The sequence below is a fragment of the Rhinolophus sinicus genome, linkage group LG03 (assembly GCF_036562045.2).
Source record: "Rhinolophus sinicus isolate RSC01 linkage group LG03, ASM3656204v1, whole genome shotgun sequence".
In the NCBI taxonomy this organism is placed as follows: domain Eukaryota; kingdom Metazoa; phylum Chordata; class Mammalia; order Chiroptera; family Rhinolophidae; genus Rhinolophus; species Rhinolophus sinicus.
The window spans coordinates 24120903-24145252 of record NC_133753.1 but is presented as its reverse complement, the minus strand read 5'-3'; the positions used below and the strand labels follow the sequence as shown (position 1 = coordinate 24145252).

The 24350-nt window shown below is 51.7% G+C and overlaps 1 protein-coding gene across 2 annotated transcripts in view; it reads right to left on the bottom strand.

Moving 5' to 3' along the window:
* Nucleotides 1–23516, bottom strand: part of LTBP2 (latent transforming growth factor beta binding protein 2) — a 98416-nt gene extending 74900 nt beyond the window's left edge. For both annotated transcript variants that reach the window (XM_074327209.1, XM_074327210.1), the window contains exons 1-3: nucleotides 22372–23516; nucleotides 14916–14986; nucleotides 1559–1805 (exon numbers count right to left, since the gene is read on the bottom strand). In XM_074327209.1, the coding sequence (XP_074183310.1) occupies nucleotides 1559–1805; nucleotides 14916–14986; nucleotides 22372–22865 (812 nt within the window). In that variant the 5' untranslated portion in view covers nucleotides 22866–23516. The remainder of the gene's footprint in view (nucleotides 1–1558; nucleotides 1806–14915; nucleotides 14987–22371) is intronic.
* Between the last annotated feature and the right edge of the window lie 834 nt (nucleotides 23517–24350).

Here is a 24350-nt window from a genome sequence, read left to right as displayed (position 1 = left end):
CGCCACTTCAGAGTTGCTGGACAATCTCAAGCTCCTTTTTTTCCTCCCCTGAGCCTTCTGGCTGGGGACCTGACTCCGAGGTCAGCTTCCTCTCCCTGCTTCTCCCAGCCTCCGAGAGGGCAAATCCTTGCCCCCCTTAGTTCAGCAAGCCAAGGTTGCAACATTTCACAAAGAACTTCCTAAGTAGGAAGTAAATGGAAAAATTAACCTGAAAAACCAAAAGAAAAACATAACCCCCTAGAAATGGACCAGTTTACAAAGTTCAGATTTCCTGTCCTGAGCTAGTAAAAGTCGAGCCAGGTTGGTTGGCAAGCAAGCCAGGGAATCCTGCCCATGAACACTCCCTCTGCCCACTTTTTATTCTACTCCCTTCCCCTACATCCTTCTCTTCCCCTCCAAGGAGACAGGTCAGCACTGGGTGGTGAGTCAACTGAAGGGTTTTTTTTTTCTGGCAGAGGAGTCCTTCCTGCATCACAGAGACCACAGGCAGAGAAGGAAGAGCCATTTATAAAGGGTTTTCTATGTACCAGGCACTGTTCTAAGCACTTTCCTTATATTAACTACCCTGGTCCTTACAACAATCCCATGATGACGGCTATTATCGTTGTCCTCACCCTACTGACAAGGAACCAGAGCGGTAGGCAACTTGCCCCCGGTCACCCACCTGGGAAGTGGCAACGCCAGGATTGGAAACAAGAAAGCCCGGTCCCAGGGCGGCTGGATGGCTCAGTTGGTTAGAGCGCAAGCTCTGAATAACAGGGTTGCCGGTTCGTTCCCACATGGGCCAGTGAGCTGCGCCCTCCACAACTACATTGAAGACAATGAGCTGCCGCTGAGCTTCCGGAGGGGCGGCTGGATGGCTCAGTTCAGGGGTGTCAAAACTTTTCAACGTTTTTTACCAAGGGCCATATGTGGTAAAATACACAAACACCCGGGCCACTCACTTGAGGTGAAGTACGTATTGCCTCACCTGGTTTATTTAAGTAAATTAAATATATTTTTGGAATTTGCTGCGGGCCAACTAACAATGGATTGCGGACCGCAGTTGGTCCGCGGGCTGCAGTTTTGACACCCCTGGCTCAGTTGATTAGAGCTCGGGCTCTCAACAACAAGGTTGCCAGTTCAATTCCCACAACTAAAGATTGAAAACGGTAACTGGACTTGGAGCTGAGCTGCGCCCTCCACAACTAGACTGAAGGACAACAACTTGGAGCTGATGGGCCCTGGGGAAACACACTGTTCCCCAATATTATCCAATAAAACTAAAAAGAAAACAAAAGAAAGCCTGGTCCCAGGGACATGCCCTCCAAAGCTTTTCTCCCAGGACCCGGAGGGTAAAAATTTCACATCCCACCTCCAACCTCCCCAGTCCACCCCTGCCTGGCAAAGCCTGGGCCAACCCCAACACCCGCTCTCCTGCTCTTTACATCTCTGGCAGGGGCAGGGAAAGGGGACAAGAGGGGGAGAGTGGAAGGAAGAACAACTCTGGCCTTCTGCATCAAGTCTTCACCAAACAGTCCCGAGGAAGAAGCCCCTCCAGAGAGAGAAGGGGACTTACCTGGCCGGTGGCAGCTGTGGTGCCAGTGGCTGTGTTCTGGCCGCAGTGCTTTCTCTGGCTGCGCTGCTCCTACGCAAGTTGGGTGAACCCTCCGCTGAGCGTCGGGGTGCTGGCCTGGAGTTCTGGGGGTCAAATTCCTCCTCAGGGATGACTTCCTCACAGCGGGCTCCACGGAAGCCAGAGCGGCACACGCAGAGCTGGGGCCGGCTGCAGGAGCCCCTGTTCTGGCACGGCGGCTGGCACACAGCTGGGGAAACAGGGGGAGGTGAAGGCGGGGCCAGGCGACTCCCACCTGTCAGGAGGGCCTCCTGCCTTGTGCTGCTTGGCCTTCCTCACTCAAGCAGGAAGCTAACTGCAAGCTTCAGAGGCTCCCTGGGCCCATCCGCTCTCCCCTCCACCTACAGGCCTTAGGGTGAGGTTCGCCTGTCATCTCTGGACAACCAATCAAAGACTGAATGACCAGAGGTGTGCAGCCGCTCACACCGCCACTTCTAGCAGAACCTCCTAATATTGTGTTATGCACTTAAGAGTTTGCTTTTTGTCATCTGTCTCTCTACCAGACTGGAAGTCCCATGAGGGGAGATGTTCAGATATTTTATTTTATTCCTTCCTGTAGCCCCAGGACTTAGAGTAGAGACTGTCACAGAGTAGATTCTCAATGATGAATGAATGAATGAATGAATGAATGAGTGAATGAATGAATGAAAGAATGAACGAGTCTCTTTTATGGGAAAGGGCTTGACACTGGCCTGAAAGTCAGGGGGTTTGAGTTGTTGAGTGGGGGAGGTTCTGTCTTCCATGAGCTGTGTGATCTTGACCTCACTGAGCCTCAGTTTCCTCATGACCCACATGAGGGGTAGGCTGAGGAGGCTGTGGGGATTCTAAGGGTCTCTCAAACGCATCTTCAGCATGACAATCTCTCCTCTTCTTCCTCTTCTCAGAACAACTGCTCTGAAGCTCCCACCCTTCATAGCACGTGGTGGAACTCCTGACTGGGAACTAGAAGGATTTTGCCACCTGGGCTCTGGGTCCAGCCTAGGGGTAAAGTGGGGCTGGATCTGCTCCTCTTCAGCCAAGCCAGCACTGGCCACAGGGCCCATGACTGCTCTCTTCACTGCATTTCATCACCTTTCAAAATCTGGAGCCACCTCCAGTGACCAGCAGCCAAGGGAGAGTCACAGGCAGGAACACACATTAGAGAGTGGGGCCCTGCCCACCTCTCCTAGGGCCTTCCCTGGGGGACAGGTAGGAACCCAGGAGAGCACGGGACCCTCTAAATCCAGTGTCTCTTCCATCTGTCACTCATTCATTCAACAAATATTTGCTGAGCGCTTATGGTGTGCTAGGCACGAGGGACAAAGTCTTTGCCCACGTGGAGCTTGCAGGCGAGTGGGGAGGACCAAGAAACAAAGAAAACAACAGCATAATGTTGTTTCAGGCAGTATCATGGGCTGTGAAGACAATTAAACATGTGATGGAGTCGTTTGTGCCCAACCAGGCATTTCAGATGGGGTGGTCAGGGCAGGCCTCTCTGAAGAGTGAGATGTGACTGGTACAAAGGAGGTGGATGGACAGACATCTGGTCAGACTCTTCCAGGCAGAGGCATAGGCAAGTGCAAAACTCTGGAGGCTGCAAGGAACATGGCATTTTCCAGGAGGTGCTAGAGGCCCAGGGAGGCGGGGGTCTGGTGACAGAATGGGAGACTATGTGAGGTCTGCGAGGGAATCAGAGGCAGATGATGCAGCCCCCACCTCACTACCTACCAGGCCCCTGGCACCACCGCCAGACACAAGCCCTGCAGGCAAACCAGGACCAGCAAACACTGGGGAAGGAGGTGTGCCCAGGCCAGATCTCCGCCCTGGCTTATTTTAGGCAGGAAGTAGAAAGGGAAGGCCTGAATGGTTTCCCACGTGGATCACAAGTGCTGCATCACTTGTAGTCCCTCAAACCCACGCCTCTCTGCTGACAGAGACTCAAAGCCTGGCACGGGTGACAGGAAGGTCATGTCCTTTCTCCCAGTCTAGGTGTCGCTTCCTCTTCTCAGTGGGTGGTCCTAGACCGTAAGAAGGTCACCAATCTAGCTTCCATCCTTCCCCTATTAGGCCCTGAGGATGGCCCACCCTTGACTTTAACAATACGATCTTCCATTATCTAAAACTAAAACCCAAGGTCCCAAATCCCTGGGCCTCACGGTGACTCGCTTACTTTTGGTTCTGCCTTATCTGCTAATACATTCCACAAACATTTTGTGAGCACCTTCTCTTGGTCAGACTGGGCGCCACGGGCTGCAGAGACAAGAGTCGTCCCCGCATGGCAGAAGCTCTGCCCAGAGGTGGGCTCTCATAACCACAGAAGCGCCTTGCCATGTGGGGGCTTAGGTCCTCAGTGCAGACCAGTGTTGGCAAGCTTTGGTGGGTACAATGAACAGCTCATGGAAAATGGGTGGTTGGGGGGCACTATAGTATGGCATTTATATACGAGTATGCATGTAACATCATGGTAAATAAAAATTCTAAAATGTTTCCAAACCAGCCAGATTTTTTTGGCGGAAAAACCTGCTTGGGAAGATAACCTTTCTGGATCAACCATTTACAAACCTGTGCAGAGGCCAGATCTGCTAAGAAAGATTTTCCAGCAAGTTTTGGGGTTTCAGAGGTGTTGAGCCAGCCCTCATTGATTTCATTTGTATCCGCTCTTACGTTGTTTTCACAAGTCTCAGCAAGAAGTGACTTCCTCACTAAAGTGGTGAAGTGTTTTGTTCTGAGCTGAACTTTAGCATTATGGGATTGGAAAAGAAACTCCTCTTCTCTCTCCATTCCCCCAAAAGCCACCTTCAAATGGTGGCTCCAAGTGCCTGCCTGTGCAAGGGTACGTTCTTAGGACAATTTTTACTAGTCTGTCATAAAATGAGAAAAATAAAAAGTTTTCTATAATGCTATTTATTTCCACTTCAAAAGTGTCTTTTATTTTGAGATTGTCTTTTCTACCTGGTGGGTGTTAAAATGTTCTTTTTTAATTAAAGGTGATGGCAAATGGTAGTTTGTTTCTCTAACATCCTCACTTGGCAAAATGGAAAGCTGGCTACTATATTTTGATGCATCAGATGTTTTCAGATCTTTTACTGGTGCAAGTTTGGGACCCTTTTGGGAAGGAGGGGGCGATAGTAGTCCTGTGTCCTTTTGTTTAAAGGAGACTGGAGCAAAAACATTCCTCTGTCAAATGAGCTCCGATTTCAAAACTGAAGTATCTGAAAAGAAATCAGCCATCTCAGAATGCCTGATGGCAGGGGCTGTTGCATAAAGCAAAGAACGAAAAGCTGAGGGTCCAGGAGAGACAGTTCCATGCAATGCTACGAGAATTCTAAGAGAGAAAATTCTCAAATGTGGAGGGCGAGGAAGTTTTTATGTTTTACTCTTGGAGCCTCATCCCATCCATTTTACCTCAACAGCAAAGAGTATGCCTTATAGCTGAGAAATTACCCCAGGATGGGGTATGTGGCTTTAATGAATCTTCGTTGATTGATTATTGGTCAAGGGTTATCAAGCATGATGTCACGATGCCCATGTTTAGCCATAGAGGAGACACCCTGGCTTCTCCCTTTTGAAGGCTGGCATCCTCAGACAACCAGAAGGTGATGCTGTTACCAGCTTCCCTGTGCCCGTTTGCCAATGCCAGTCTTTAGCCATTCATAATTTGGGCTCCTCCTGAACCCTTTCTTTTCCACACTCCCCTGGCACTCTCTTCCTCACTGCGGACTGGGCATGTGGAAAGTTTCAGCTTTGGGAGTTCAGCTCTGTGAGTTAGCAGGATGCCAAAAAGAGAGGGGAATAAAAAGAAAACTCTCAAAATTGCTTTGAAAGTAAGAAATAGAAGGCATTGTTCCTCCAACCCCCTGCCTCCTGGCTGTGCCCCTTCTACCATCACTCTGCTCCAAAACCGTCAAGCAGAGGTTTGCTCAGATTTTCCACACAAAACCCCCACCTTTGGGAGGAGCCCAAACTTGGAATGGGCAGGCCTAGGGGAGATTCTGGAAACAGCTCCCACTATGCGGGCTGCTCCTACCATCCGCTCAGAGTCTCTGTGATCAGCCACTTGGTAGCAGAAAGAACATGGCATCGGGAATCAGGATTTTGTTTGACTTCAGCTTAGCCACATCCCAGCTGCGCGACCTTGGGCACATCTCATCTCATTGAGATGTCTCAACCAGTGCCTCAGTTATCTCATCCATAAAGTGGGTCTGATCATTCCTGCCTCAAAGAGTTGTTGTAAGTCTCAACAGAGATCATGGATGTGGAAGAACTTTTTACTCTCTAAAGCTGTGCTGTCCAATAGTCTAATGCTATAGCCATGAGCTATATGTGGCTATTTACGATGAAACGGGTTACTGTTTAATAAAATGTAAAATTCAGTTCCTCAGTTGCACTAGCCACATTTCAAGGATTCAATAGCCACATGTGACTCATGGCTACCATGTTGAACAGGAAGACATAGGACATGCCCATCATCACAGAAAGTTCTATTGGACAGCACTGCAAAGCTTAGAAAAAACACCTACCATAACCCCAATGGCAGAGGCTGCCATGACCCTTTTCCCAGAGAAAGGCAATGTCCACACAGGCTCCGGTTAGAAAGATGGACCAAGCCCTGTGGTGCAGAGACAAGGCTGCTTTCCCGGCATTCAGTACAGCCCCTCTCTACCTCCAGTCTCTCAGCCCCCAAGGAGGTCTTTTGTCATCAGCTGTCTCTCCTGGGCCCCAGAGATACCTCCTCCCTCCACTTATAACCCATTAGGTAAGGCATTGACTTTAGGGTGGGCCCTTTAAGTCTGTGCCCTCCTCTGAGGCCTCCAGTGCCATCCCTTCTTGTCCGGAAGATGATCCCAGCTCGAGATCAGACTCTGGACCCAGCACCCCCACCCCTGAAGCTCAGCAGCTCCCCCATGAAACCTCCATCTTTCCTAAAATTGGTGTCAGTGGGACACTAAGAACCTACCCCCTGAGCTACCCACATCCTCCCTCAGGACGGGGCCGAAGCCCTTCCACACCCAGAGGGCTTTGCAGACAGTAGTCTTCTACCCACCTCAGTCCTTCCCTGGGCGCCCCACCTTTGACCCCGACCTAGAGACCTCAGTTTGCCAGTGGAATTCACTTATTGGAGGAGGGGTTCATCTGTTGTCCTGAGCTGTTTCTTCCCAGCCTGGACCTTTGGTTTCCACAGAAAGGGGACCCTGATGACAGAGATCCCTAAAGCCAAGGAAATCCTTGTCTGGCCCCCACACACCTTTAGAATCCACCCGGGGTCTTGTCCTTTCCAGACCCCAGTTCTGCCCAGGGTCTCTGTCCCGAGGCCCCAACCTCAGGCCTGAGCCCCAGGTTACGGGAGAAGTCAGGTCCTTAAGGACTCACCCTGCTCCCCCTACAGCTATGCTGGGGCTGCATCTCCGATGGCTAGAAACAGCACTGGGGCTCAGGGGCCGGCCAAGCGCCCAGCTCCAAAATAGCAGTTGTGTTCACATAAAAGCCTCTAATGAGAGAAAGATGCCGTTCTTGGCCCCTCGCATGTTCTCTGCAGACGCTGTCTGGCAGGCGGAGTGGGCCTCTACTGTTTGGCGGAGGGAGGGGAGGAAGGGGAGGTGTGAGTCAGACCTTGGCCTTCAGCCCGTCAGCATGGACCGCCCTGCTAATTGCATTAACAAATGCCTCAGTGCTGGGCCAATTGGGGGCCTGGGCCAGGGGGCAGCCTCAATTCCCACGGGCTCCAGCAGGCATGAAGAGGGGGACCACGGGCAAGACTGTGGCCCAGGGTTCAGGCCTGGGTTTGCCTCTAGCTCCTGCTCCTAAGCAAAAGAGTCACCACCCACCCTGTCACAGCCCCAAGGACCTTCCTTGTCTGGGAGGAGGCAGGACTTGGGAGGCCTTACTGCCGGATGGGTCCCTGGAGATGAACCAAGGATGGGATGGGGTCCTGGGGCAGCCCCCATCCGGGATGAGCCCGGGCACCAGTCTTTCCCAGGGGAGCAGCTCCAGGTCTTGGGAGACAGCTCTAAGGCTGACTGGAGCCATCCAAGCCCTTCTGCAGCAGTACAAGCTTGGGAGGGCTGGAGGACATCATTCTGCTTACAACTCAACCAACGCCAGGGCAGAAGCACGGAGAAGAGAGCTGCTCTGAATTCCAACTGCATGACCTTGGGCAAGTTTCTTCACTTCTGTGAGCTTCAGTGTCCTCGTCTAGAAAATGACTGTGCATCCTATAGATACTGCTTGCCTAGGATGGTAAACAAGACAGACATGTCTTCTTCTTCACGGAGTTTCCAACTTAGACAGACTGTCAAGTGTCACAAGAAGTGAACAAGCAAGAGGAACAGAAATCGGGATATGAGTTATGGTGAAAACAGTCGAGGGGTTGAGATCCAGAGTAACAAGGCTGGTGGGGGTAGCTCTAGACTGAGTGGTTATGGGGAGCTCCTCTGAGGAGGGAAGCTTGAAACAGAGACTGGAAAGATGACAAGGAGCCAGCCTCATAAAGAGAGGAGGGAAAGCAAACAGAGAGAGTGGCATGTGCGACAGCCCGGAGGCTGACATTCCAGGAGCCCAGGCTGGATTGGGTGAGGGAGGGGGTGAGTGCTGAGAGAAGAGGCTGGATACACTACAGCAGGAAGGTGTAGACAGGGATGTGTTATAATCTAATTTATGGAGAAAGAGCTGGAGGGTAAGGGGGACAGCAGATGAGCTGTCAGCCAGTGGCTGCTGTCACACAAGAGAGGATGCTTGAGCCTTGGACTAGAGGAGACGCAGGGGAAGGAGGGAGAAGCAGACAGTTTCCCCAGAAAGTTAGTAAGTAAAACGGGGCCGTGACAGATTAGCCATAAAGCCCGAGGGAGAGGAAATTGTCCTGGAGGGCCCCCAGGTGTCTGGCTCCAGCATTCAGGTAGATGGGGATGCTTTTAATAGGGTAGGTAAGACCTGGGTGGGTTGTTGGCTCAGAGGGAAGGAAACCACGAGCTCGTTTTGGACAAGCTGAGGTGGGGATGTCTGCGAGGCCTCAAGAGCAGATGTCGAGTAGGCAGTGGGACGAAGGAGTCTGGAGGTCGGAGGAGAGGTCTGGCTGAAGATATACATAAATCGGGGCGTCGTCAGCCCAGAGACGATGTTTACATCCATGGGAATGCATTAGGTCATTCCAGGAGCGGTGCAGCGAGAAAGAACAGAAGAGGACCCAGGACTCGTTCTGGGAAGCCACATGTCGTTGTTGGGTAGAGGAAAGACAGCAGCAGGAGGGACCCGGACAGAGAGTCCACGACGGCCACTCACAGGGTGAAGGGGTTGGAAGTGTTTAGTGTGGTCCCTGGCAGACAGAGCATTGCTCTACTCGTATTATTGCTGCATGTTAATTGTCTGGCGTGGTGCCTACTGGTGCTCAGTAACAGGGTGGCAATGAATGCTTGGCTTGCCTCCCATGCCCCCCCTTCACATAGGGGATTTGGGAAATCTGGGGAAAGTCCTGGGGCAGCCCAACATTAAGACATTGGGTAGAAAAGGAGAAGCCAGCTACGGAGGCAAGAAGAGGCAGCTGGGGACGAGTGGAGGAAACTACCAGGTCCCCCATGGAATCATACACACACTCAGTCCCTTAACAAACACATGTCAAGAAGATAGAGAAGGCTCACACTGCGCTGCTATGGACAGGTCACAGTCCCCGGCCTCAGGGGGCACCTGGGTAAGAACAGCTCCTAAATTAGGGGGCATGGACCTACTCACCAGAAAGACCTAAGGCGCCTGTAGGTGGCAGTGGTGGTGGGGAGATGGATGGCCTCTTGCTGGGACTGCACCCTGCGTGTCAGCTGGGTCATGTGATTTTCCCCCTTCGCCACCTCCCTCCTTCCTCTACACCACTCTCATGGACTCCTGAGGCTCACAGGATGGTCATGCAGGGATGAGCCATGCAGAGGCTCCAGCTTCTGTCTCTTGGTGGTTCCTAACCAGTGAAGAACCTGCAAATCATACCCCTGCCCTGACCTGTTTCCCTAACATTTCTTCAGCACTTACCATTACGAGGCCCTGGGCTAATTTCTTCTCATGTATCTCTTCTCTTCAGTGTTACAACTAACACAGGTACTATTCTCATCCCCATTCGACATAGGGAAAAACTGCGGTTGAGAGTAGCCAAGCAGTTGCCTGAGATCACCATGCTAGTAAGTGATGCAGCAAGGGTTTGAACCCAGGGAATCTGGCTCCAAAGTTGGGGCTCTTACCCCCCTGGCCATAGTCTTTCCCTTTGGGGTGGGGTCACTACAGGGCTGGGATAAGTGGCTCAGGGAAGCTCCCTCAGGGAAGCCAAGGAGAAGACCAGATCAGGAGCGATGGAGCCCTCGTAGCACTGAGATATGAACCAGAATGAAAGCTACGCAGAGGCTCTGGACCAAGAAGACATGAGCAAATTCCCAGGACCTCCTGAGGGTCTCTGAACATGTAGGGAAGTTCCCGGCAGGACTGACAGACCTGGGGTCGCAGACACAGACCTGGGACAGGCCCTGTATTATTCGGTCCACACTTACTGAGCCTTTTACTTTGTATTCAATGAACACTTGCCACGTACTGTGCAGCATGTGGGGGGAGGGGGCCGGGAGATACAGTCCCTGCCCTCAGATCAAAGCCTAATGTGGGGAGAGCACATAGAACATAGCAGGTCTTGAACTGAACCTTCACCTGCATCATCTCTTTGTCTCCTGCACCTCTGTGAGGAGACACTAACATTAGCCGCATTTTACAGGAGAGGAAACTGAGGCACAGAGAGCTTAAGCATTTTGCCGTAGCCACGTAGTTAACTGGTGGAGCCGGCAATACAGTCTCCTGGATCTAGAATAAGACAACAGCCAAACTTCCAGGCTCTGCTATAAGACTGGGACAAATAGTTGCCCTCATCTGTAAATGGAATAAAGATAAAATCTAACTTATAGGGTGGTTGTGAGGATTAAAAATTAATAATATAAAGTCCTGACCCCCTGTAAGAGCTACTGAGTAATATCTTTGTTAATCCTCAAAAACAGCTCTATACAGTAGATTGTTATACCCACCGTATGGCTGAGGCTGCATGTCTAGAAGAGGACCAGTCACTTGCCTGAGGACACAGGGCTGGGATTCAAGCCTATGACTCCTTGAATCTGTCACCAGAATCCAAAGCACATGCTCTGAAGCTTGCGCCTTCCTGCTGGGGGTTGGGGGTATGTAGTCCACCTAGCCCCCTCCCCAACAGCTGCAGGGACTCCCTCTGGCCTCTCCAGAGCAGCCGCAGTGTCTGTGCAGTTAGGTGGAGACAAATTCAAAGAATTCTTCAAATCATCTTCTCCAGGGTGAGCCTCAGAAGCCCCCAAAGCCTGTGTGTGTATACTGGGGTGGTGATAGGGGTGAGTCAGTATGGACAGACTGGACAGTTTTCCAAAAGCCCTAACTGTAAACAGGACCCCATCACCCCACCCTCTCCAGTCCTCAGCTGAGCGGGCCGGGCAGGTCCCAGTCCGCTGTCTCCACAAATGCATAAACACATACATGGTGTGGCAGAGCTGGCAAAGCCACAGAAGGAAAGGCAGATACCAAGACGAGAGGAAGAGATGAGGGCCCCGCTCAAGACCCTGCCAAGGTGGAGGGAGGAGCTGTGCTCCAATAATGGCCACCTGTGGACATAGTGACTCCCCAAGGTCCAGTGACTGGCAAGGGTGAAGGAAGGGGCCTGTCAGGGAGATGGTCTGTATGTACCAGCAACCTAGGATTCTGTGAGAGGAGGCAAGAGGAGGCCAGGGGGTAGCCCAGGGGCAAGGGCTCCTCACTCCCTGAGCATGGACATTGGGTTGGACCCACAGATATCTGGAGAGACCAGGAGATGGACTGAGTCACCACATGGTTCTGGGACTAGACTTCGTTCTTGGCAACTGGGAGGATGTCACACACCCATCGTGGTCAACCCTCCTCTCCTGCTGGCCGAGGAGTCACCCCATATGTGTGAAACTGCTCGGACAGAGTCATGAGCATTCCCGGGCATTGCCAGTCTTGGCGCCAGCCAAGAGGGCAGCTGTGGGGAGGGGAGAGGGAGACACAAACCATTGGGGGAAGCAGGAGAGCCAGCTGACAGGGTGCAGAGCCAAGAGCCCCACATTCTACAGATCTCGGGACCCAGACCTTCAAGGCCAATGCCCCACAGCCTACGTGGTTCTTGTTAGGCTCATTAGCAGCAAGACAGCAACAAGCAAACAGCACAGGCCTCGCTAATTAGTACACAGACCTTCCGTAGGCAAACTGACTTCAAGTAGAAAAGCCTGACGCCCACTGGCAATTCCTCCAGGAGAGCTGCCAGCCTGCATGCGTGGGTCAGGGGACGACCAGGGGAGCAGCAGGGCAAGAGGGCCAGGGAGAGAAATAACAGGGTGAGGACCCCCAGGTTGGAGTGGGTATTGGCAGCCCCAGGCTAGGGCACTAGAATGCACACACACGTTGGTTCTGACAATCTGCAGACTCACCCAACCTCGAGTTTCCAGTGTCGAAACTCCAGTTTGGCAGAGACTAACACTGCAAAATCACGTGCAAGTTAGGAAGCTGAGACGCAAGGCCTGTGCCCAGACTCCTTGGGCAGCTGGTGAGAAGCCCACCCCCTCTGAAACCACCCTGTTCCAACTTCAATTCAAACCTCAGCCACACTCTGCTCAGCTTGCTAGAACTTACCAACGCCCCTCCCCTTCCCCAACCCCAAATCCCTTCCCAGGCCTCCAGAGTCTCCCAAGGCCCTGCTACTCAAAGTGGGGTCCCTGAAACCAGCAGGAACAGCATCCCCTGGGAGCTTGTTAGAAGTAGAGACTGTCCAGCCCCATCCCGAACCTGCTGAATCAGAATCTACACTTTAATAAGATCCCGGAGGATTCAGGGGAACATTCAAATTTGAGTAGGGCCCCCAGGGCAGATCTTCCTATGATTGATGCCAAACTGTTCAGTGTCTTCAGCGCTGGCAAGAATCACCTAGGGTGCTTAAAAAAAACACCAGTGCCCAGGTCCCAGCCCGAGCGCTTCTGTTGAGCATAAAACCACCTGACTCCCCACATCCCTGGCTTCTCTTTCCCAGGGGAGTCACTGATTTTGAGTCACAGATCCTCCTCTCACGAGCTGTGTGACCTTGTGCAAGTCACTACCTCTCTGAGGTTCACTGTCTTCATCTTTAAAATTATGAAACGTCCCTCCGTCACTCTTCCCCCAGCCACAGAGGGCCTGTCCTCTGACGGCCCCCACTAATTCAGGGTTCCTGAGAAGGAAAGAATTTTCAGGCAGTAGATATGCTTTGCTGTTTGTTTTGTAGTTTGGGATTTTGATTTCTTGAATGGGAGAGCCTTCGAGAGACCGAAGATTCTGCCTGAGCTTCATTATCACACTGGGAGAGGTCAGGGCCAGGAGGTGTGAGGCAGAGCTGAGAGCTTGGGAAGCCAAAATCCCCATCGCCTCAGGACTGGAAGCAGCCCATCTCTCTACCTCGTCCCCATCCTGTCCCCCTCTTGGGGGGTGTCAGACCAGAGATGAGGGCCTCCATCAGGGCTGGGAGCAACACAGATTTTGTCACGCACCTGGAAACCCGCAGACTGCAAAGGGCCCGGGGGCTTGTCCTTGGGCAGGAAGGGTTGCTGGTGAGACTGAGGCTTTGCAGCCAGGATACAGTCTGGCAGAAGGTAGTGGCAGTTCCAGGAGGGACAGTCAGGGGAGCTCTTGGAGCTGTCATACAGAACTGAGGAGCTGACAAGGGCTACAAAGGGGCCCCGGGTGTGAGAGAGAAAGGCCCAAGGGGCTCCCTAAAACCCCCATATCTGTTATCACCTGTGGGGATTCCAAACTCCAGAAGGCCCAGCCTCAGTTGGTGTTGGAAGAGAACAAAGCCTCGGAGAGAAGAACACAGGGTTCTGGAGTCAGACTGCCTGGATCCAGCCCCGCCCCAGCACTTGGGGTAGAATATCCTTGGCCATGTTTCCCAACTAACATGAGCCTCAGTATCCTCATCTGTAAGTGGGGACGATCAGTGAATACTCATGTTATAGGATTATTGAGAGACTTAGCTAAGATATGTATGTGAAGAGCTTAGCACAGTGTTGGGCACATAGTGAATCCTCAGCTGTTAGCTAGTGGTGTAGTAGCAGCAGCAGCAGCAGCAGAAATGGTAGTATTAGTAGTAATGGTAGTAGCAGTTATAATGGGAGTAGAAGTAGTAATAGTAGTAATTGTAGTAACAGTAGTAATGAAAGTAATAGTAGAAACAGTAGCAGTAATGGTAGTAGTAGGTGGTCGTGGTACTAATAATGGTAGTACTATTATTAGTAGTGTGGTAGTAGCAGTAATGGTACTAGCAGCAGTAGTACTAGTAATGGTAGTGATGGTGGTGGTGGTAGCAGTAGTGGTGAGACTATGACTGCTAGTAGTAGTAGTAATAATAATAATGGTGGTGGTGGTAGTAGTAGTAGTACACTGTCATCCTCAGTTCACAGATATAGAACGTGAGGCCCAGAAAGTACGGTAAGGCAACTGACAGCAGGATACAGTTGTTAAGAAGAGAGACCCTGGAGTCAAGTTACCTGAATTTAAATCCTGCCATTTCTAGGTCATGTGACTTGTCTATGCCTCAATGTCCTCATCTGCCAAATAGGCTATGTAAGTGCACATTGCGTAAAGTGAGTATTGCATGGGTATTGGCTCTTTCATCGTTACTGCCTCCGACACCATCAGTGGAGGCTTGGGCATAGAGCCCCTGGCCCCTCCTTCCTTACTTTTTGGTTTCCACGTAACTAAGATGAGTGGTCTCTCTATTCCTCTATCGGGGCCAGCCAGCCAGGCTTCAGAGCAGTCCAAAGAAGGCTGTGCCAGACACGGAATCAGAGCCTCAACTGACCATCCTGGCAGGATGCCTGACAGAGGCCAGGACCAGCGGGGCCAGAACAGAGGTGGATTTCCATAGCACACACTGTGAACGGTGCCCCTGGAAATGCGCGACGCAGAGGCTCTGGGCCAGCCACATTCTACAGACCACAAGAGCATGTGGGCACCTAAGGGACCCTGCAGGCAGAACAAGCGGGGTGCCAACACAGTGGGGCAGCAGGCTGGGAATGCCAGGAGCTTTAAAAACAGGAGAGCTGATTGTATTTGAGAAGGTGTTTTCAGTTGGAGGCATTTTTAAATCTCCTCCCTCCCACAGTACATTGCCTCCACTGTGGAGAGAAGCTGCATCCTCAGGAGACAGACTAGGGAAGACACTTTCGCTCCAGGTTCTGGAGTCCCCATGCCCAGCCCACTCTGAAGGAGGGAGAAGGAGAAGGGTAGATGGGGTGGAGGCACTCACGTTTGATACAGTGGTTGGTGCTGTTTGCTGTGGTCCACCCTGGGCAGCACTGTCCCCCACACACGTTCCTCCTGTGGAGTCACCAAAACAGGGTCAGGCATAAGGACGCTCAGACAGGACTATTCCCAGGGCCCCTCTGAATGGTCCAGCTCTCTCACAGGCAAAACCTAGGACGACACTGCCAGGCTGGGCAGACTGTCCCCCTTATCTTTGGGATCCTGCAAATCTAATAGGAAATCCTGACTCACCATTCTCTGCAGGATCTTGGGAAACCTCACTCTCTCCATCTGTACAATACCACAGAAAACACCTGCCTGATTGGGTTGTCGTGAAGATTAAACGAGATAGGGATACATAGCACCTGACACGAGCAAGCACTTCACTAGGACAACAACGACCGTGAACACGAAGATGATCAAAAAGCAAGTTCAGAGAGGTTCAGTCACTTGCCAAGGCTAAACAATAAGTGAGTGCCAGAGCTGGATTTAAACTTGACTTGGCCCAACTCTAAGTCATGCTCTAACTCTACATTGCCTCTCACCAGAAGATAAACACCATGGTTCTTGCCCAACAGATGATGACAATCCAAGGGCAGCTAGAAGACACATAAAACTGTCTTAAGGACATACATATGCATCAGCTGCCAACACATGCACACTGGGAGGAGCCTTAGCCCTTGGGCAGGCTGGTGCGTGGTAAGACTGAGCATGGGGCCCTAGAATTTCTATTTAAGAGGGGTTGATAAGGTGGCAAGCTGGTAGGAAGATGGGGCTGGAGACTTGGGGTAAGCCGCCTCTGCATAAGGAGCACACTGTTTTAACTTTGGCGGGCTGATGGGACTTACTTTCTGGGGGAGAGTCCTTCTTCCATCTACACTTCAGTGCTGGCACTGAGGGCACCCACAGGAGTCACTGACCTGCGGCAATGGCTGGGGCACTCACACAACTCGCCCAAACTCTTCTTTCAGGTGTCTGGTGAGGCCCCCTGCCGACCAGCAGCTGTCACCAGCCCTGACTCTCAATCTAAAGACCCAAATGCTTGGACCTCGGTGACTTCCCTAGAAAGGCTCTTCCTGGAGAAGACCTCTGGGGGCCTGACTCCTGCTCAGCCTGGGCGGGGTGCTGGCCTCGTGGACCCCATCATTAGCATCGGAAATGATCTACAAGCACTCACTGAAACTCAGGGTGAGTGGGTGGCAGAGGGACATAGGAGAGTCAGGGTAAAGAACAGAGCAGGGGCTGTTCCTGTGACCTCTGTGGCCAGCATGGTGAGCATCTGGTCCCACTTAGGAGTTTGTTTGACATTTGAGTGGACCCCAAAGTTTGTGTGGTTTTGGAGCCTTACAAAATATTCAAAATAAATTCCTGCAGCTGGAAAAAGCTTAGGCTCATTCCTGACCCTTTGGCCCAACGTTGTGGGGAGCTGCCTCCCAAGGAGCTCCCAGAATGTCCCCCTAGTCAAGAGCTGCGCCATTCCAGCCACCTCAAAGCCTCTCGGAACTGCTGCCTTCAGCCGCTTCCTGGTACCTGGACAGCCTCCTGTCCATCAGGGCACAAGCACTGGGTTCTGGGAAGGGGCTTCACCTCACACCCAGGGTTTCTGAGTGTGTGCCCTGGTGGAAGGGGGAACGGCTCATCCATTTGCAAGTCACGGCCCTTGTGGTGGTGACAAGGCCTCTCAGAGACCTGAGAGGTCTTGAAAGGAAACAGAGTGCGTGCCCTGGGAGTTTTCTAGGGCCTGAGGGGCCAGCCTGCCTGAGCGATCATTGCATGGAGCCCAGCCCAAGGAGGCCCCCTGAGCTGGCTGTCACCTCAGATGCCTTTAGGATGGTTTTGCAGCTGACTGTAGGAGGACAGTAGCTAGGCTAGGCCTGCCTTGCCTGCCTGCCAATGGTGGAGCTGAGGACAGGCAGGTGGGGGGCAGGCTGAGCCTGGAAGGGCACTCACGAGGGATTCAGGCTCTCAGCGAAGTCCTCGGAGGATCCTTTCTAGGCCAGTATAGAGTCTTGGGTAGAGGCCCAGGGATGTGGCCAGCGGGGAGATGACCATTCAGTGGGCTCTGGCTAGCTGGCAAGAGTAAATGAGCCTGACTAGCTGGAGTATATGACTCAGGGCTTCTGACTTCCTGGGAGGAACCACTCAGAGACCATGCTAAGTGGTAGCACCAAACTTCCAGGTGACACCACTTAGCAAACATTAGCCCAATATGCAGCTTCATTGCCCAATCCTCGAGGACACTTCTGGCTAACAGCCTGGGATGGTCACTGTTCCACCTGGGACAGATCTGATCATACCGATCCTTTGTTTAAAACCTCCCATGGCTCTCTGCTGGCCTCTACAAAGCTGACCAGGCCTCCACCTGCCTGTGTAGTTTAATTAACATCATCACCCCTCCCTCATCTCCATGACCATCCACAACCAAGGCAGCGAGCCTCCAAGGACACATTTTGTCACCCCCCCAGGTGCACTCTATGTGGTCACATTTTGATGCCTTTGCTTCAGCTGCTCTCTGCCTAGAATACTTTCCCTCTCTTCCTTGACAATCAAAATCCTTTGCACACTCCAAAACTTACAGATCAAATGCTACCTCCTTTGTATAAAACCTCCCCTAACAGTTACTACCCAGCCTTCTCCATTCTCCATCTCCTGTGATCTTTTAGTTGTTGGCTGTGTGGGTCGCTGTCTTGACTATCTTGAGGGTTCTTTCTTTTTCTTTTAATTTTTAAAGATTAATTTCAAGGGGTACAAAACAACACAATGATGAGACATTTACACCCCTCACAAAGTGATAACCCCACCAAGTCTACTTATTATACATCTGACATCGTGCATGGATATTACAATACCATAGCCTATATTCCCTATGCTGTACTTTATATCCCATGGCTATATATATATATATATATATATATATATATATATATATATATATATATATATTTTAAATTATATATAATTATAGTTGACAGCCAATATTATTTTATATTAGTTTAAGTGTACAGTGCAGTAGTTAGGCATTTATATGATCTATGACGTGATCCCCTGATAAGTCCAGTAGCGATCTGACACCCTACATAGTCTTCACGACATTATTGACTATACCCCCCATACTGTATTTCATATCCCTGTGACTATTTTGTGACGACCAGTTCCTACCTCTGAATGCCTTCACCTTCTCACCCATCCCCCAACACCCTTCCCATCTGGCAACCACCAGTTTGTTCTCTGTATCTATGAGTCTATTTCTGTTTTGTTTGCTCATTTATTCTGTTCTTTAGATTCCACATACAAGTAAGATCATGTGGCATTTGTCTTTCTCAGTCTGACTTATTTCACTTAGCATAATATCCTCTAGGTCCATTCACGTTGTTGCAAATGGTAAGATCCATTCTTTTTTATGGCAGAGTAATACTCCATGGCACAAATGTACCACAATTTCTTTATGCAATCATCTATTGATGGGCATTCCAGTTGTTTCTATATCTTGGCTACTGTGAACGGCACTGCAGTAAACATAAGGGTGCATATATTTTTTCACATTAGTGTTTTGGATTTATTTGGATAAATACTTAGGAATGGAATTTCTAGATTATAAGGTTGTTCTATTTTTCATTTTTTGAGGAACCTCCATACTGTTTTCCATAGTGGCTGCACCAACCGGCAATCCCACCAGCAGCGCACGGGTTTTCTCCTCATCCTCACCAACACTTGTTCTTTGTTTTGAAGGTTTTTTCACATTCCTCTTTGTGCCTCTAGCGTCTAACACAGTGCCTCACACATGGGGTACACTTAATACTTCTTTGTTTCACTTAATCCAGTGCTTCCCAAAAAGTGGATGAGCAACACTGAGGGCAGGAAAATGGGTTTTGGGTTTCCACAAACACAGCATTCAACAATGCTGAGTCAACTGGTGAGCAAGTGATTCTCATTTCTAGCCTTATGAGATCAGTGAAAAAAAGTCTGTTTGAGGTTGAGTCTTCAAGCCAGGTCCTTTCCCCACCACTAGCCAGTCTCCCTTTTCAATAGGGAGCACGCAGGACTGAGTTTCCTAAGATAAAGGTGTGTGACTAGAATTTGAGAACATTTTGTTTTCATTTCAATTTTCCTACACTTACCTTCTCTTCATGACCAGTAGTTCTATTTTCAACTTATGATAGTGACACAAAGTTTCCTTGAATATGAATTTATTTATGTAGAAAAATGAGTCAAGCACTGTTTGTAACAGCAAAAAAAAAAAAAAAAAATTAACTAATTTAAATGTCCAAAAACAGGAGGATGAAAAAATAAACTGTGGTATATTCAGACAGTGGCATAATATACAACAGTTTAAATGAATAAACTTGGATTAATTTATTAACATGGTTAAATCTCAAAAATAGAATGAGGAGGAGGAGGAAAGACAACTTGTAAAAAAGGATAATACAGTATGGTATCACTTATCTATGTTTAAAATATGTAAAACAAATTATGTATTTTATGGGTGCATGCATCTGTAGTAATAGTTTAAAAACATACTTTGGAATCATAAGTAAATTTAGGGTAGTGGTTGACTCTGGGGAAAGAAGGAGGCAAATTTATAGAGGAAATCTCAACTAAAGAAATCAGAAGCAAAATATGCCAAAATATTAAGGTTTGATAAAGCTGGATTGTGAGTTATCTTATATCCAATACATTTTGTATGTTTGTACGAAACTTCATAATATAAAATACTGTAAAATAAACAAAACACAAAATCCTGTTGACTTAACAGTACATACATTTAAAGAACAATAATAGAGCAAGAGGGAAAAGACAGAGGAAAATGTGAAGATGGTATGCCTTGAAGCTAGTTCAAGAAACCCTGACTATTGTGAAGCAATGGCTTAAAAAGTCCCCTGTAGACTGTAAATTTCATTCGTGCAGGAACTGTGTCTGCTCTGGTTCGTTGTGTGCAATAAGTCCCCACTACATTGTCAGTTCCATGAGCAGAGAGGCTGTGTTCACCACTGTGATATCCCCTCCCTCTAGCACAGTGCCTGGCATAGGAGGCCCTCCAAACACTTGTTGAATGAATATAGAATCCCCAGCAGTGTTGATGTAATTCCCAACTTCACCAGCAGGTGGCACTTGGTCATTGGCCCTGAGCAACCCACAAGGCAATTGCCAGAGAGGTCAGCCTGGCCAAGAGCCAGGAGCCAGAATGGACCTGGGTAGAGGAAGCCCATTAACAAGATTGCCAATCAGCCCCTTCCCTGTTGACTTGGAGTGGCTGGCTGGAATGCTAGAGGAACCTGCCCTTTATCAAAGTTGCAGAAAAAGAAAAAAAATCTGGAGAAGGAGCCAAACCCAGCATGTGAGATGATATGTGTACCTGCATATGGCAGGTGCTTGTGGGTGGAACTTGTGCACATCTATCAGCCTTATTGTGACAATCTGCTTTGCTCATCATCACCTCATTTCACGACTTCTAATAGTGCTCTCTGCCACCCCCCCACTCTGCTATCCCACCTTCCCCCAACCCCCACCTAAATGCCTATGGTTTCAGCTCCTGCATGACCTGGCCTACTCTATGCCTCCAGCCTCACCCCCATGGCTCGCTACACACAGGTGCAGTCCTGCCCCAGAGCAATGCCACCAGTGAGAAGCTCTTGTCTTTGGGCAGTGCTATAACTCTAGGCCTCACCCCTGCCACCTCCTCTATGCTTCTTCACATGCTGCCCGTTGAGTGCCAGGGGGTCCAGCTCACAGGGCCTCCTTCTGCTCTGAGCTCCTAAGCCACAACTGTCCCGTTCCTTCAGGCTTACCATGAAGCTTCCGGTACTAGAAAGCACATTCACTGGTACATATCTGTCCACTTCTCTAACTTGGTTTTAAGTGATTGAGTTCCTCTCCTGGCAGGAGCAATGCCTTTACCTCTGGGACCCATCCACCATCCCATGCTCTGCACACTCGCTCTTAAGATGCATGTATTCACTTGCACAGGCCAGGAAAGGAAAAAAGTGAGACATGGCAAGTGCTCCATTAACACTTGTTTGCTGATTCTATGTGTAAGTGGCTTGGCAGTACATGGGTCTACTCTCTGCCTGCTTTAAGCTGGACCTTCTATGGGCAGCAGGGAGTTCATTCACTCGTTCAACAGTTACTTTACGTGCATCACCTACATGCAGGCACTCTTCTAGGCACTGGTAACACAGCAATGAACAAAACAAAGCCTCTGCATTCAGAGAACTTACATTAGCATGTGCTGGGAGACCAGACCATAAACACAGAAACAAAAACAGAAATATAATATGTCAGATGGGAATAAGTGCTATGAAGAAGCTATATAGAGCAGGGTGAAGGGAGAAAGAGGGTGGGGCAGGAGTAGTCTGCGAAGGCCTCTCTGGGTAGACATCTGAATGAAGCAGTGAGTCCTGCTGAGTGTGGGAGAAGAGTGCTGCAGCCAAGGAAAACAGGAATGGAAAGGCCGTAAGAGTGTCCTGGGGAGTGGAACTGGTGTGCACCAGGACTAAACCATACTGGTAAATCAAGCCCAAGCCAAGAGGGCTGCCAGGTTCCTTCCCAGCCTCCCGGATAGTGCCCCCACCCAATCGGGCACTTCCTGGGGCTCCTGTGCCGTCCATGCTGCCATTCCTGAGAAACCCGGCAAGGCTGAGCGCCCTGCAGCCAGGGTGATCCCGACTGGGGGACTGGGGGCACTGGGGAGCCTGCCCACGCTGCCAGGATGCCCCAGCGGGGCAAGGGGTGTTGCCCCAGGAGAGGGGAAAAAATCAATTGCAGGGTTGGGGAGAGGCTTAGCCCTGCAAAGTGCTCCAGTCACGCTGACATCTATCTGCACAGACGGACACACAGATCCACTCCCCCGTGTAACTACTGTGTGGCAGCCACACCGGGGGCAAGTTTCCAGCCCAAAGTGCCCTCGAGCCTACCTGCGCCCATTCCCACGTCCAACAATCCGTGTGCCCAGGCCAACCTGCGCCCCAACCAAAACATTTCCCCCCCATGCACAGGCTTCGCTGCCAGCTCCCTTCCCAGAGATGCATCTGCCTTCGCACTTTGGAGCCTCCGACATCCTCCACCTACCCGCCTTCTGTGCCCACTGAACCTCCTCTGGGCCTCAAGTGCCCGGAACGCCCACCCTGCTGTCCCCTCCCGCCTCCTTCTCGGACCCCAGCAGCACAGCCGGCGTCCACGGGCACCGGTAAGCCGAAAGCGGACGAATGCAGAGGCGCATTAGGAAAGGATTTAACGTCAGGTCTCGGAAAGCTGGTACGAAAAGGTGAGGATGTTATTTCTCTTTCCCCTAAACTCTTCGAAAGTGGTCTCGGTGCTGTTTCCCTGCAGTACTGAGGCCAGAGGGAGGAAGGCCAGAGCCCAGCACCCTCTCCTCTCGCCTGCATAGCCCTCCAGTAATGAGTGCACAGCCCTAGCCCCAGCCCTCGCTTCCCCCAGCCCCCATTTCCCTCCCTAGTGCTCACCCCGTGAGCCGCCCTCGTGGCGGGGTTAGGGGCGCAGCCCGGGTTCGCTGCAGGGTCCCGAGGCGCGGGAGAGCCGGGGCGGCCCGGGCCCGGGGTGCAGGCTGCTGCTGGCCCAGCGGACTGCTTCTCCAGGTCTGCACAGGTGGCTGGACTCGCCGCAGCTGTTGCGCACGGGGCGGTCTCCTGGCCTCCGCCTTGCCGGGCCTCCTGGGGCTCCCCCAGCCGGGTTGGGTCTGCTCCGCGGGCGGTGAGCCCGGGACGGGCGCGTCCTGCTCCCGGAACAGGCTGTACACCTTGGCTGCAGCCGCTGCAGGGTGGCTGCCCCCGGGGCGCCACAGCCGAGTCAAGTCCCTGCCAGCCGGCTCGTATCGTCCTACCCGATCCCTCTGAGCATGACCCATACCCATAAAGAGAGCCAGGGTGAGAGGCAGGAAGCTCCTCCAGGGGTTCCGCAGGGCGCGCCCAGGGTAGGCGGCGGTGGTCGGCGGCTTCATGGCTCTGGGGGCCTCTGGAGAGCAGTGCGCGTGGGGAACAGTGTTGGGGGTGGCAGTCGGTGCGCGAGGCGACCCGCAGGCTGCGCTCGGGTCCCCTCCTGGCGGCCCGCTTCTCCTCGTCTAGGGGGCCCCGAGTCAGACTGCGGGCCAGGCTCTCCCCGGGTTGAGGGCTGGACGGCGGGAGCTGCCTGGGGCTGCAAGCCCTGCGCCTGGGGTCCACGCTGGGTCTCCAGCTGGGCGCGCACCGCGGCTACACCTTCGCGCCTTCTCCGCGTAGCTGTAGCCTTCTGAAGGGGAACCAGAGGGCTTTATTTTTGGAAACCTCTCCGTGTTTTTTCGTCTCTTTTATCCACACCATGCCCCCTCCTCGGAGGGACAGCTCAGCCCCCTCATTACGGGAGAGGGAGAGAGGAATTCCAGCAACACCCACTTTGGCACCGGGAAGCGAGCGGGCGGCGAGGGGGGTTAACCCGTGAGGAGCTGGGGACCGCGCAGGGTGGACCCGAGGGCTGGGAACGGAGACCCCGCCTGCTGGGACAACGGCACCTGAGCCACCTTTGTCCTGTCCTGGGCAAGCACGAACTGCTGACCTGTCCCGAATATATCTCCCGCCCCTGACCTCAGGGACAAACTACGGGTTGGATGACCAAGTCTGCAGCCTCGAAGGTCTGAAGGAGGCCAGGAGCGGTACCAAGAACGGTGTGACAGAGACAGGACCCTAGGGATCGGCGTCTGGCTCTTTCGCTTCCCGCTCCGGCCACTGGGGCGTCCGCCTGGCGTGCCGGCTAGCGCTGGGACAGCGCGGGGGTGCTCTGGAAGGTCGCCTGGTCGCGGGAGCGCTGGAAGGTCGCCTGGGGGCGCGCGCCCTCTAGTGGAATTGGCCGCGTCCTTGGCCATCCTGCAGCCTGTAGACAGACCTGCGGCTGCCAGCCGCCCTCGATCCCTCATCTCAGTCCCCTTCCTGTTGCATCAGAGTCCTGCCTGAGGAGGAGATGGCGGATCCTGGAAAAGGTGTCTTCTTTTTCACCCAGGCATAGACCTGGAGGATCTGGAACAAGGTCACTCAAGGGGACAGAGTGTGTCCAAGAGGGGAATTAAATCTTTCCTCAGGCTCAGAGGCCCATCACTTCCTCAGGAATTTCCACAAGGAGGATGAGATTTGCCTCTGATTGATCGGGTGCTCACATCTTGTGTTGGCAGTGAGGGGGCAGGGGTGCAAGAATGTCAATTGCCACCCATCAGAGTACCCCCAACGATCAGCTCAATTCACGTCCATGGCCCCCTGCCGTAAAGCCTAAAGACTCAGCAACCATGGCTGCCTCTGGTGCATTTCTGTAGCCTATTGTTTCCTAGAGAGACAGAGCAGGCAGGAGGGCAACAGTTTACAACTTCTCACACTACACAAAGGACAGGCACAGTTAATATCTAATGTTGGAACATAGCCTCAACTCCTGACCTTGTCCTACAAAGCCCTGTATGACTGGC